Source organism: Purpureocillium takamizusanense, chromosome 5, assembly GCF_022605165.1.
Source record: "Purpureocillium takamizusanense chromosome 5, complete sequence".
In the NCBI taxonomy this organism is placed as follows: domain Eukaryota; kingdom Fungi; phylum Ascomycota; class Sordariomycetes; order Hypocreales; family Ophiocordycipitaceae; genus Purpureocillium; species Purpureocillium takamizusanense.
Window position 1 is genome coordinate 2,314,848 of NC_063072.1, and position 13,738 is coordinate 2,328,585.

The 13,738-nt window shown below is 59.7% G+C and overlaps 4 protein-coding genes across 4 annotated transcripts; 3 read left to right on the top strand and 1 right to left on the bottom strand.

Annotated features, from left to right (window-relative positions):
- The first annotated feature begins 1,261 nt into the window (after window positions 1-1,261).
- JDV02_006278 (uncharacterized protein) lies at window positions 1,262-3,920 on the top strand. Its single transcript, XM_047987656.1, has 2 exons — window positions 1,262-2,115; window positions 2,187-3,920. Exons 1-2 carry the CDS (start codon window positions 1,632-1,634, stop codon window positions 3,521-3,523), a joined length of 1,821 nt encoding a protein of 606 aa, XP_047843642.1. The 5' UTR covers window positions 1,262-1,631; the 3' UTR covers window positions 3,524-3,920.
- Window positions 3,921-4,202: 282 nt separating this feature from the next.
- On the top strand, window positions 4,203-7,215 carry VPH1 (H(+)-transporting V0 sector ATPase subunit a). The gene is made up of 5 exons (XM_047987657.1): window positions 4,203-4,413; window positions 4,473-4,551; window positions 4,609-6,639; window positions 6,691-6,870; window positions 6,930-7,215. Exons 1-5 carry the CDS (start codon window positions 4,285-4,287, stop codon window positions 7,100-7,102), a joined length of 2,592 nt encoding a protein of 863 aa, XP_047843643.1. The 5' UTR covers window positions 4,203-4,284; the 3' UTR covers window positions 7,103-7,215.
- YSH1 (endoribonuclease ysh1) lies at window positions 7,123-10,846 on the bottom strand. The gene is made up of 4 exons (XM_047987658.1): window positions 10,440-10,846; window positions 10,249-10,346; window positions 8,791-9,922; window positions 7,123-8,718 (listed from the first exon to the last, which is right to left on the bottom strand). The coding sequence occupies exons 1-4, from the start codon at window positions 10,590-10,592 to the stop codon at window positions 7,324-7,326; spliced, it is 2,778 nt and encodes a 925-aa protein (XP_047843644.1). The 5' UTR covers window positions 10,593-10,846; the 3' UTR covers window positions 7,123-7,323.
- Window positions 10,847-11,020: 174 nt separating this feature from the next.
- JDV02_006281 (uncharacterized protein) lies at window positions 11,021-13,656 on the top strand. Its single transcript, XM_047987659.1, has 2 exons — window positions 11,021-12,539; window positions 12,596-13,656. The coding sequence occupies exons 1-2, from the start codon at window positions 11,303-11,305 to the stop codon at window positions 13,273-13,275; spliced, it is 1,917 nt and encodes a 638-aa protein (XP_047843645.1). The 5' UTR covers window positions 11,021-11,302; the 3' UTR covers window positions 13,276-13,656.
- Window positions 13,657-13,738: the final 82 nt, after the last annotated feature.

Consider the following 13,738-nt stretch of genomic DNA (forward strand, 5'->3'; position numbering starts at 1 on the left):
AAGGCAGCAAGCACAAGGCAACGCAGGCAAGGTGCCTTCGGTATATCGGCATGGAGTACCGTGGCACAATAGCATAAGGTACCTATAGCATGACCTAGGTGAAGTACTACCAAGGTTGATAGTAGAGACTCAAGTACAGTATACTAGGTAGCAGTTTACTGTGAGGTGCCCTATTATGCGCCAATGCCACCGTGCAACACCGCACACACGCAGGGCACCGTCGTACCACGATACGCGAGGGGTGCCCGTCCTCCACCGACCCTCGCGTTGCCTCGCCTCGCCTGGCTCCGTCACTGCGCAAACTTGCGTCTGGTGTCTGGAGAAGCGAGAGGCGGCGCCATTCAGTGCCGGGCGGTGGCAGCACTGAATGTAATAAGTCGGTCGTCCATTATGTGGTGCAACTGTACATGCCCGTACTTGGCAGGGCAGGAGACGCGCCCATGGGCAGGACCGGAGAGCCGCCCGCATGCAGAACCTCACCTTGTAATAAGTTGGCAATACTACCAAGTGTGCCTTATGCCGGGCGCGCGACGTGCATGCTGCGACGGGACTCTCCACCCACGAACTGGGTTCTGCAGTGCACTGCAGCAACATGAAGCACCAGAGGCGCGTTGTGTGTTCCTACTGTATGTACTTGGACGACTGTCGTCTCGTCCATGGAAATAATAAGCCTCCCGCCCTGACAAGCCCAAACCCAAACCCGGACAAGAAAGAATGGCCCCTCCCCCCCTCCCCGCCCAGCAGTGCGTGCAGGTCTCAGAGCCAAAGTAAAAAAAACCAACGAAAAGGGCCGTCGGCGAGGTGCTCATGTGACCGCCGCATGGAGCGCGCGCTGGGTTTCCATTACCAAATCCTTCCAGGTTCGGCGCTACCGGGTCGCGCTAAGAGGCCAAGGCGCGGTGCCAGGCCAGCACGTTTTGCGCCCCCCGGTCGCCACCAGGAGCCCGGGGGCCTAGAGGAAGCGCCTGAGGTGGGCTGCATTGGGGGGGGAGGGGGGGGCTCCCCTGCTGCCGTCCGTGTGCCAGCAGCAAGCAGCTCTTGTTTGGGGGGCGGGGGGCAGAAGTGGTGTGGTGTCTGGCAGCGGCAATCCATCCATGCCACCATCTTGCACCGCAGCACCGGTGGCGTCTGTGGATCCCTGTCGCCCGCCCGCATGCATTGGCTTCCCATCCAGTTCCCACCTTGGACCCAGAACACGACGGACAGATGACTTATAACCCAAATTCTCGGCCAACGAAGAGAGTTACCACCACCACAAACCAAAAATCCGACCCGACCTGACCCTGACCCTGACCTGATTTGACCTGACCTGACCTTTGTCCTGGCCCGACCCGACTCGACTTATTTCTTTCTCTCCCACGCACACACGACCAGACCGGCTCGCCTTTCTCTCCATCGTCACTGTCGCCGGAACTGCCGTCTCTGACTCGCTGCCCTCGAATCGCCATCCGCCTTCTTTCTCGACTCGGGCGCCCTCCTCCCACGTCCGCGGAAAACGCCCTTCTCGCCAGGAATCAGCCCGGACCGCGCGCGACGACCCGCCATCGCGGTCCGAGCACGCCTCTCTAAGCGGCAGACGCGCCTTCAACACACACCTAGGCCGCTTCCTCGAGTCCGTCCCTTGCTCTTACATGGCCGTGCCCAACGGAGCCGGGCCCCGACGGGTGCTTGACTTCGACACGTCCATGATGATCAAGTCCAGCATGGCACGGGCTCTTTCTCCATCCGACACCGGCTCACGATCTTCCTTCTCCTCGGTCCGCGAGAACGACGATGGCCTCGCCCAAACCTTCACCCGCTCCAAGGTCTCCTCCTACATCGACGCCCCAGAGGATGTCTTTGACGAGTCGCCCACCAGCGAGCTTGCTCAGCCCAGCTTCCAGCCGCCCCTGACCCAGCCGCAGAGCAGGCTCCATGGTTTTTGGTACCCCTCGGACAGCTTCAAGGGCTGGAAGCAGATCCCCATCAAGGGCAAGACGGCAAGCCGCAGCTGCGAGGACCTCAGGAAGCTGTGCATGACCTGGGACAATGTCCCCGAGGTGACCCCCAAGAAGCTCGGTGGCAGCGCGCTGCCGGGCCAGTCCACTCTGGAGCAGCTTCCCGGCGAGGTTTTGGGTGCGTACACAAAAGAACCCTGGCCTCGCTCTTCCTCAAATTTCCTCGATCTCAAACTAACCGTCTGACAGGCGTCATCATCGACTACTTGGTGGTAGAAATCCCCCCCAATGGCCTCACTACGCGCAACACCGATCTCATGTCTCTCCTCTTGACCTCGCGCGCCATGCACGCCGCCACCCTCACCACGCTCTACCGGCACATCACCATCCCCCACTCGCGCATCTTCCGCAAGTTCCTCGCCACCATCAACAAGTACCCCGCGCTCGCCACCATCGTGAGGCGCATGGACTTTAGCCACTTCAACCCGTCTTTCATGTTCTCCACGGCTAGCGAGCGCGCCCAGGCGCGCAACCTCACTGCCGACACGCTGGCAGAGTGCCTGGACCTCATGCCCTTCCTCCAGGAGTTCCTCGCTCAGGAATACATTGACGACGACCTTGGTCCCGCCGTTCTGAGGAAGCTGTTGTTTGAGATGCCTCAGCTTCGGGCTCTGGACATTTGCGGCTGCTCGACGACGGCTTTCAAGAACTCGTTCAAGACGATCCTCGATGATCCTTGGCCTGACATGCTCTCCATTACGCGGTTGTCGCTTCACAAGTGCATCAGCCTGCCCTCCGCCGTCTTCGAGAAGCTCCTCCCACGCTTGGGGCGCCTCACGCACCTCGATGTCGCGGGGACGCACATCAACGACGAAGCGCTGCAGATGATTCCCACCACGGCCAGGCTGACCCATTTGAATCTTGCCAAGTGCAAGGACCTCTCCGCCGAGGTCGTCATCAAGTTCATTTCGACTCATCCCGCTGCGTCGAGCCTAGTCTTCCTCAGCCTCGCTGCTGACGCTACCAACCACCTGCTGCTCGGCAAGGACGATGTGGACGCGCTTTTGCCCGTACTCCCACCCACCCTCAAGTCCCTCAGCCTGCGTGGCAGCAGGATGCACAGCTCCCACATGCCCGAGCTGGTCCGTCTTTCTCAAACGCTCGAGGAGCTCGCCGTGGGACGCGGGCTGGACATGAGCGACATCCATCGCATCTTCAAACACGGTGACTCGTTCCTGCAGCACAACCTTCGATACCTGGACATTTCCGAAATCGACACTATTATTGGAAGCGCTAGCACTCTCCTCGCGCCGGCGTGCGCCCCGCTCGGCGTCATTGAGATCGAAGAGCGCGCCTATGAGCGCGCGGCAAAGCTCAACAAGAGCCTCGATAAGGTAGGCTGGACGGCCAGCGAGTTCGGAAGCCGCTACTGGCTGGTGCGAAAGCCGGCGCCCGGGACCGTGGCGGAGAACCCGCGTCGGAAGTGGAAAATGGGCGCCGAGAGCTGGGGTATGAGGAAGATCCCGGTCGCCGTCGCCGAGGTCGGAGGCATGTATGGGTCCTTTATGTTTGGCCGGCGGCTCTGATACCCTCGCATTCGCAGCATGTACGAAGTATTTCGTTGTTTATCGTTGGTTGCATCGCACGACACGCACGACAAGGCGATACGACTCGGACAAAGGCAGCAGCAGCATCATCGGCGCATCTCTCTACTCATGCTTCTTTTTTTTTCATTTGGTGTTTGGGAGGCTAGGAGATACCATCAAAACGCATTTGCTGAGTCGATACCTTCGGGGGGGCCTCAAAAGGAAGACAAAAAGGGTCAACCTCGCGAATTCGGGTTTGCAGACTGTATGTTGTTAATGGGTAGCGTTAACCACTCAGTAGCGTTAAGCACGATCAAAACTACCTAGTAGCCAGGCATCCCTGTCTGTGATGTTTTCGTAACTTGTCGATGCAAGGCGCAAAAATGCCTGATTGCTGTAGCTGAAAAGTTGACAGATCACCGAACTCAAAATATCCGTAGCAGTCCAGCAGCACCACTTCAATTGACATGTGCTTTTAGTGGTTTTCTTTTGTGCAATTTACGTGGTTTTGGGACGTAAAGGTGCGTACTGTCAAGATGCCGGGTTCGTATAGCTGTGCCTCTGATGGATGGAAGGCGTGACGTCGCTCACGACACGGGATCCATCACGTGATTGAGCCGGAACAACGAGTCGCCCGCGCGTCCAGCGGATCAGCTCCTGCGCCGCCTCACCTGGGAGTCCACAACCACACCTGGCTCGTTGACGAGCTCCAACTCAACTTTCCCTTCGACCGAGCCGTTTGGCGCTTGAGCTGCATCGCCATGGCTCCCAACAAGGACACGCCGTTCCGCTCGGCGGACATGAGCATGGTGCAGCTATACGTCTCCAACGAAATCGGTCGGGAGGTCGTTACTGCTCTCGGCGAGCTTGGACTCTGCCAGTTCCGAGACGTGAGCAACCATGACACAACAAGCCCTCGGCCACGGCGATGACTGACTGAGGTATACAGTTGAATGAGGATGTCAGCGCATTCCAGCGAACGTATACACAGGAGATCCGACGCCTAGACAACGTCGAGAGGCAGTTGCGTACGTCCGCGCCCGGCAATCACTGAAGGCCCGCACATCGTAGCTGACCATCCGCAGGATACTTCTATGCTCAGATGGAGAAGGCCGGCATCCCGCTCCGCAAGCTCGATCTCGACAATGAAAGGCTGGCCTCCCCGTCGACCTCGGAGATTGATGAGCTTGCCGAGCGAAGCCAGAAGCTCGAGCAACGCGTCTCGGACCTTAACGACAGTTACGAGACCCTCAAGAAGCGCGAAGGCGATCTCACCGAGTGGCGATGGGTCTTGCGCGAGGCGGGCAGCTTCTTCGACCGTGCCCACGGCAATGTCGATGAAATTCGGGCCTCGACTGATAACGACGATGCGCCCTTGCTCTCCGACATCGAGCAGCATCACCAGGCCCCCGAGGTCGAGAGATCCTTCTCTGGTATGAACATTGGGTTCGTCGCGGGTGTCATTGCGCGTGACCGCGTAGCGGCCTTTGAGCGCATCCTCTGGCGCACGCTGCGTGGCAACCTGTACATGAACCAGTCGGAGATTCCCGAGCCCCTGATCGATCCCACCAACAACGAGGCCGTCAACAAGAATGTATTCGTCATTTTCGCCCACGGCAAGGAGATTCTCGCCAAGATCCGCAAGATCTCCGAGTCTATGGGTGCTGAGGTCTACAATGTCGACGAGAACAGCGACCTCCGCCGCGACCAGATCCACGAGGTCAACGGTCGTCTGGATGACGTGCAAAACGTCCTACGCAACACTCAGGCCACGCTGGAGGCCGAGCTCAACCAGATTTCGCAGTCGCTTTCGGCGTGGATGGTGCTCATTTCCAAGGAAAAGGCCGTCTACAGCACGCTCAACCTCTTTTCGTACGACAGAGCTCGCCGAACTTTGATTGCTGAGGCCTGGTGCCCGACAAACGACATGCCTCTCATCCGGTCCACACTCCAGGACGTGACCAACCGCGCCGGACTCTCCGTGCCGTCTATCATCAACGAGATTCGAACCAACAAGACGCCGCCCACGTATCTCAAGACGAACAAATTCACCGAGGGTTTCCAGACCATCGTTAACGCCTATGGTACTGCCACGTACCAGGAGGTGAACCCCGCTCTGCCCGTCTTCGTCACGTTCCCCTTCCTCTTCGCCGTCATGTTTGGCGACCTGGGCCATGCCATCATCATGCTCTCAGCTGCGCTTGCCATGATCTACTGGGAGAAGCCGCTGAAGAAGGTGACGTTTGAGCTTTTCGCCATGATCTACTACGGCAGATACATCGCCCTGGTCATGGCTGTTTTCTCCATCTTTACCGGCCTCATGTACAACGACATCTTTTCCAAGTCCATGACTCTCTTCCCGAGTGCCTGGTCGTACGAGAAGCCCGATGGTTGGAAGGAGGGCGACACTGTCAGTGGCGTGCTGAACACGAAGGGCTACCGCTACCCCTTTGGTATCGACTGGGCGTGGCACGGAACCGACAATGACCTCCTCTTCAGCAACAGCTACAAGATGAAGATGAGCATCATCCTTGGTTGGGCGCACATGACATACTCGCTCTGCTTCGCGTACATCAACGCGAGGCACTTCAGGAAGCCCATCGACATCTGGGGCAACTTCATTCCGGGCATGATCTTCTTCCAGTCCATCTTTGGCTATCTGGTCATTTGCATTCTTTACAAGTGGTCAGTCCAGTGGATTGACTTGGAGAAGGGCGAGACGATTGCCCAGCCGCCGGGCTTGCTCAACATGCTCATTTACATGTTCCTGCAACCAGGCACCCTGGACATGCAGCTTTACCCAGGACAGCAGTATGTGCAGGTGGTCTTATTATTGCTGGCCTTTGTGCAAGTGCCTATCCTGCTCTTCCTCAAGCCGTTCTACCTCCGCTGGGAGCACAACCGTGCGCGCGCAAAGGGTTATCGTGGCATAGGTGAAACGTCTCGGGTTAGCGCCCTGGATGGTGACGATGAGAACGAGGGCCTGGTCAACGGGCACGGAAACAGCTTCGACGACGACGGCGAAGGCGTGGCTATGATCTCCCAGAACATCGGCGAGGAGCACGAGGAGTTTGAGTTTAGTGAAGCAATGATCCACCAGGTTATTCACACGATTGGTAAGTCAGACGCCTTGCATTGTTTGGAATGCACATGCTAACGGGCCTCAGAATTCTGCCTCAACTGTGTCTCGCACACTGCTTCCTATCTGCGACTCTGGGCCTTGTCCCTTGCTCATCAGCAGCTCAGCGTCGTCCTTTGGAACATGACTCTTGGGCCCGCTCTGGCCAGACCAGGCATCGTGGGCGTTATCATGATCGTCGCCTGCTTCTACCTCTGGTTCTTCCTGAGTACGCCTGACCCTGCAAACATCGTGCCTTTTATCAGTATGCTGACCACATCATTACAGCCATTGCCATTCTGGTGTGCATGGAGGGAACCAGTGCCATGTTGCACTCGCTGCGACTGGCGTGGGTCGAGTCGTTCTCCAAGTTTGCAGAGTTCGGGGGTTGGCCTTTTGTGCCGTTTTCGTTCAACTCATTGCTGGAAGAGTCAGAAGACTTGAAAGAATATTTGGGATGAGACGGCCATGACCATGGAGATGCCGTGCTGCATTGTTTCTTTTCTTATCGTGTAGACCTAGCCCTAGCTAGCTAGCCCCTTTGTATCATATCATACAAGCAATGCATCCCTAGACTCTTGTCTTGGTCCAAACTGCGCCTTGATTCGCTCCGTGGGCCCTGTTAAGTGACCTGCAAAAAATCCGTACGTATGGTGCGTAGCATGACCAACGCCGAGGAGGCCTACGCCCAGAGCGGAGCCGTGACCTCGACCGCACGCTCCATAACTGCCCTAACGCGGTCGGCGAACACCTTGTTGTTGCACTCGACCTCGAGATCCTCGAGCCAGACGGTGGCCTCCATCTTGTCCACCTTGATGCGCACGCCCGGCACGGGAATGCCCAGCTTGTGCAGCCGCTGGATCTCCCTGCTGCGCCGCTGCTCCAGCTCCGAGTCGGCGTTGGTGTCCTCGTCCATGGCGTCGGGGTCGGCATTGTCCTTGCCCTCCGCCTCTTGCCCCTGCTCCTCCCTTTTCGTCTGCGTCTCGGCCTCATCCTTGACACCGTTGCTCTCTTCCTCCTTTTTCGCCGTGTCCTCGCCGCCGCCGCTCTCGCCATCCTTCTCTTCTGCTACTTCCTCCTCCTTCATGGTGGCGTCTGCCGGCGCAGACGAGGGGTCCTCGATTTTGGCCACCGGTGCGGGCGCGGGCGCGGGTGGCAGCTTAGGGTTCTCGACGGGGGCGACATTGTCGGCGCCAAACTGCGCCTCGAGGAACCAGAAGAGGCGCTCGAGGCGCTCTGCGGGGGTGCAGTTGGCGTGCGGGTTGCGGCCGTAGGGCGGGCCGTCGGGGCTGCTGCTGTCGGCCTTGTCGTCGCCGTGCGAGTGCGAGTGCTTGCCGTTTGCGGCGGAGCGCTTCACAGCGGCGGGGGAGCTCTCGACGGAAAAGAGCACGGCCATGACAGAGTCGGCGATGCTATCGTTGAGCATGTTGCCCTCCCACTCGAGCTCGACCTCACCGTTTGTGCGGTATCTGACGGTGATGCAGCCCATGACGAGGTACGCGGCCACGAGCGTGCCACCAACCTCCTCGTCCGCGGCCTCTTGCTTCATCTCGTCGTCCTCTGCTTTGCCGTCGCCGTCGTCGCCGCCGGTCCCCTCCTTCGCGGCAACAAGGGCCTTGGCGCCACGCATTTCGGGCAGCTCCTCGATGGCGCCAAATGTGCCCTCGAGCGCCCAGCGGATGAGGTCGATGCCGGCAGCGCTGAGGCGCAGGCGCTGCTTGCACATGATGGTGGTGGTGGTGAGGCCGGCGTACTCGCGCAGGTCTTCGGGCGCCATGAGGGAGAGCTTGAAGTCGTTTTGGACGAGCACGCCGGTGACGAGCGGCGCGTCGGCGGGGGCAGCGGCGACGACGGCGGTCCCTGCGTCGTCGGGTCCGGAGCCGTAAAGGAGCGACGGTGGCGGGATCGAGGCCAGCTTGCCGACGACCTTGGCCGTCTTGTCGCCCTTGAAGGGGATGCGCAGCTCCTCGCAGTTGCGCGGCGAGTAGACCTTGACCTTTGCCGTCTTGCTGGCGTTGAGGGAGAGGAGCTTGGACTTGAGCCGCATCATGTTGTGCTGCTCGCCGTGGACGAGGATCTACGCGAAGGAGTTAGTAAGAAGAAAGTGGCTGTGGCGCAAAGGGGGCAAGGGGAGCGCATCAGAACGTACCACTACTGGCGCCGCAACCTCTTCGATGAACTCGCGATTCTCGACGCCGTCAACGTGCGCGGCAAACGAATACTCGGCGACGCTGCAGCGGCGAGGAATGAGCACCTTCTCCGAGTCACCTCCAGGGGCCCTGCGTGCGCCGGCGATGCTGCGCGACATGACGGCCTGGATCTGATCGGGCTCCTGCATGATCTGCCTCGCCATGGTGCCCTCGACGCTGTAGCCCGTGATGATGACGCCGTTCTTCTCGCTCGGTGCCCAGCGCTCGAAGAGCTCTCTGCTGACGCCGCTCTGCAGCATACCGGGGCTGGCAAGCATGACGCAGCCGCCCACATCGTCGAAGCGGTCGAGGTTCTTGAGCGAGCGGATGTATTTGAAGTCCCAAGGTCCGCCCTTGCCGGCGCTGTCGCCCGCGGCCTCGGCCTCGGCCATGCGCTCGCGGAAGAGGCGCTTGATGTTATCGTTCATGGCGCCGACATACGTCTGGTACACGACCATGCACTTGCGGGCCAGGTTACTAGCGTAGTAAATGGGGTACTTTTGAAACTCCGGGTGTTTTCCCCAGTACTCGTCGAGGATGAGGAGTAGCTCCTGCGCGCGGCCGAGGGCGAAGACGGGAAGAAGAGCGCGACCGCCGCGGTTGAGTATGCTGGTGATGGTCTTCATGAGGGCCTGCTCGCGCTCCAGGCGAGGGACGTGCGACGCGATGCCGTACGTCGACTCGGTGATGAGGACGTCGATCTTGACGCCCTTGGGCACCTCGGCGGAGACGAGATGCCTATCCTGCTCGCGCGAATAGTCGCCGGTGAAGAAGATCCTGAGACCAGCAATCTCAATGAGGAACATGGCCGCGCCGAGGACATGGCCGGCGGGGTAGGGGGTGATTCGGATGGAGGAGATGGTGTGTGTCGTGTGGTAGTCGATGGCCTCGATCTGGGGAAACGTGTTGAGGTGGTCCTGTTCCGTGTACACGGGCTGCGTCGTTGGGTTCGACGACGTGTTGCCCACGCGGACGCTGTCTTGGATGAGCCACTTGTAGATGGCCTTTGTCGGGTGCGTCATGAAGACGCGGCCCTTGAAGTTTGTCTTTGCGAGAACGTATGGTAATGACGCCGCATGGTCGACATGGAAACTAGGATAGCTCGTCGTCAGCGCTGGAGTCGGGTGATGTCGTTGGAGACGGTGATGGAAGGTAGAGCGGATAGTGGGCTCAGTGAGTCATGGCAGCCAGGACGGGGCGGCATCACGAGCAGCAGCGCAAGGACAAAGGATGGGAAACTTCTTGTATTGATCTGGCATAAAGGACGGATGCCCGCCGAGGCTCGAAAAGGTCGCCATCGCAGCCGGGAGCGACGCAGCGGCCGAGCCCGAAGCGTCCGTCCCATCACAAGATATACCATGGTTCCCCGCCACCGGGCCACAAGTCGCGGTTGGGAATATGCGTGGGCTTGAACTTACTGGCTAATTAGGAGCACGTCGACTGTACTAAGATCGAAGTCGTCGTAGAAGGGCAGCGCGGCGAGACCGTCATACGCGGGATGTTGGCCGGCGTCGAGCTATCCGGGGCGGAGCCTTGATGTCAATAACTCAAAAGCTACAACGAGTATGGATCGGTCGCCTGCGATGCAAATGACAGACGGGAGACGTACCATGACCGTCTTCCCCTTGTACTGTATGATATGGCAAGACCTGCCGACTTCGTTGCCGCCGCCGAGGCACAGGAACATGAGCTCATCGGAGGGGTCGACGGGCTCCTCGACAGAAGCCGCGTTCATCGCGGACGCCTTGCGCTTCGACGCCATGGCTGCTTGCGAGATCAGGCGTGGCAATCGTGGGATGAGTTGTGTTCAAGGGCGGCGTGAAGCTGGCTTTGCTGGTGGAATTAACGGGTAGTGACTCCTGAACGTGAATGGTGCCTTTCGCGGCCGCTGCAGACTGGCGACGCGCGTGCAAGCAACGATTCAATGCAGCGCTGAGCGCTGCATGCTACAATTGTTGTGTCCCGTCAATATAGCGATATTGGGGCGGACAATCGTGTATTGTGGGAGAGCTCAAGTCCGTTTGTCGTTGCAGGTCCAGCCAGGCGTGACGAGGCTGGCCAAAGTAAGACCGGATAAAGCGCGGTTCGACCGCCCATTGGCTGCACCGGCTCTGGGAGCTCCTTCTCACGTGACTTTAAATTTACGCAAACCCCCTCCGGGAGAGGCAGCTCCATCTTCCCTCTCGGTCAAGCAAACCTCCACCCTGCTCGACGACGCTCTCCTCCGCCGCCTACTTGTGCCTGTCGCATCGCATCAGCATCAACGACCGACTCGGTGGCGCTCACACAGATAACTGCATAGATTACACGTGTCTGACACGTCCTCGCGCGTCGGATGGGCCAAGCGACCTTGATCGAGGCAGGCTCTGTTGCCTGCTAAGTTCGCGGCCGCTGGCCACCCTTGCCGCGCCCTTCGCTCGCTCACGACCTCTCGCCGCCGCGATAGAACCGCCACGGCAAGATCCCGGCAACATGGCGCAGCCTCAGCACCAGGCGCCGCCCCCGCGTGCCTTCTCGCCTCCGCAGCACTCGCCATCACCGGCCGCCGGTACCCCGTCGGCGTTCGCCTTGCCCCCGAACAAGCGTGTCCGGACCGATGGCCCGCCGTCTCAGCCCGGGTCGCCGTACGCGCCCTCGCCATTTGCTGCGAGCCCCGGCGCTGCTGGCACGCCTCCGATGACGGCCGCGTCACCTACGTTCTCGGCGACTCCTCCGCTGTCTGCCACATACGCGACGCCATATACCAACGGCGCCGCGACGCCGGGCCTGAACCTGCCTGATGGTCGCGCAAGCAGCGCCACGCCCGTACAGATGCCACATGCCGCGCCTCCGCAGATGGCTCAGCCTCAGTATACCAACGCCATGATGACTCCCATCCAGCAGGCGGTCGCGTCTCCCGCCCCGTCCGCGAACGTTATGGGCCCTCCACAGCGCCCTGCGGATAGACCCACGAAAGATTATGAATACGACGTCACGGATTCGTTGGCCGGGACGGGAATCGATTTGCGCGCCGAGGAGCAGTACATGTCCGACTTGTACTCGAATGCGCTAGACTCCAATACGGCCGACGCCAGGACGGGACTGGCCTACAACCAAGCCGGTTCGAAGTCGACTTTCTACGGCGCAGGGCCCGCCAATCAGCCCGCCGAGCCGACGTCTACGTCCAACCAGGATGAGCTCGCCGCAAAGGCCGCCGAGCGAGCCTGGGCTGAGTCGTCAATGCGGCTGGCCGTGCAAAGGACCCAGGAAATTAATGACCCTTTCCTGTTGGTGGCTCTGCTCCATCAGCGCGCGGACAAGATTGCCCGAGAGCATGGCATCGGCCTCAACCTGGAGATGAAAAACCCGCAGCCTATGGGCAAGATGAGGCTGCCAGAACAGTTCCCCCAGCCGCAAGTCACTGTCCGCATGGAGCCAGGCCCCGACTCGGCCATGGTCCAAACGACCGGCTCCTACATTCCGCAGGAATCGTTCCTCGTCGATCAGCTCGCCCTTACGTCGATTGCGACAAAGCACAGGTTACGCGGCCTTGTGGAAGAGGCTTGCGTGATTGCCATTCATCGGCAAAAGACATCCCACGGAGACGTGCCCAAAGAGTGGGAGTCTGCAGCTGCACCCATGAACGCCGAGGTCTTGGAGCCCATGCACGAGCCAGGTGAACCCATGGATATGGACTGTGCCGAAGACCCTGGCACGAACCCGTTGAAGCGTATGCAGTATCTTGGTAATTTCTGTGTCGTGGTATGGCTAACACTACGTCAACAGGGTCCGCCGATGCAGCGATGCTGGGCGATGGCGCGTCTCCACCACCCGTGAAGAAGCTCCCCAAGATCGGAGGATCCAATGCCACGGTACCGATGAGAGAGCGAGCCAGGCAGGACCGCGAGTGGGAAGAGGCTCGGCTTCGAAAACGCCAGCGCCGCAAAGATGGCGGTCCAGATGGGACTGCGACGCCGACACGAGCAGGCAGCGTGGCTCCCGCAACACCTGGATCGGTCGCGCCGGAACCGGAGAAGGCGATGACCAAGAAGGAGATGAAGAAGAACCAAGCCTTGAAGGCAGCGGAAGCCAACAGCCACGCCAACCAGAACTTGACCAGCAGCATGTTTGCAGGTCTCGGCGGCAAAGGTGGCTTATTCGGGAAGAAGAAGACGGGCAAGACATACGACTGGATGAATGTCGGCCGAAGCGGCAGTGGCGCAAGCACCCCTACTCGGCCAACGCCCGGGCCCAAGGGCGCGAGCGGGATGCCTGGCACGCCGTCCGGAGCCAACCACCCCCTCACGACCGAAGGCCGCAATCGACTCGGCACGTGGCGTGAAGACAAGGAGAAGGGCAAGAACATCCAACTGCGAGACTGGGTTGTGGTCCTCGAGAGAGACGGGCGAGAATCCAAGGCCCTGTCAACAGCCCATTCGCAGCTGGACGCCTCTCTCCCAAGATAATTTAGAAGCACGGACCAGAAAATTGGATGACGACGGTGCCGCTACCACCACGTGGAAAAGGGGATACCAGGTGTGGGCATGGGAGACGGGGGGCTTGCGGGAGATACCCATCGCCGTGCATTGGTCTTTTGATTTGATTGTGATTTTCGTTAGCCCGGCGTTATACCAGGACAAGGTTGAAGTGGCTGTTTTTCGACAGCTTGGGCGACATGTCGAGCTCATGATGGGAACAGGGGCACGTGGATCAACGCCTACGCGAGTGAGAGAGGGCGAGAGAGCGCTGGTGTCAGCTTCGGAACGGAGTAGCTGGCGCCTCACAATACCTAGTCGAGTCGAGGGCTAGGAACCCGCGAGGAAAACGTCATACAACTATTAAGATATGGCCATTGACGATGCGATATGTGTGAAGCATGGTTTGTGACTCTGGCGCTGCTGAGGTTGTGCGCTGGGGTCCAAGACTGCC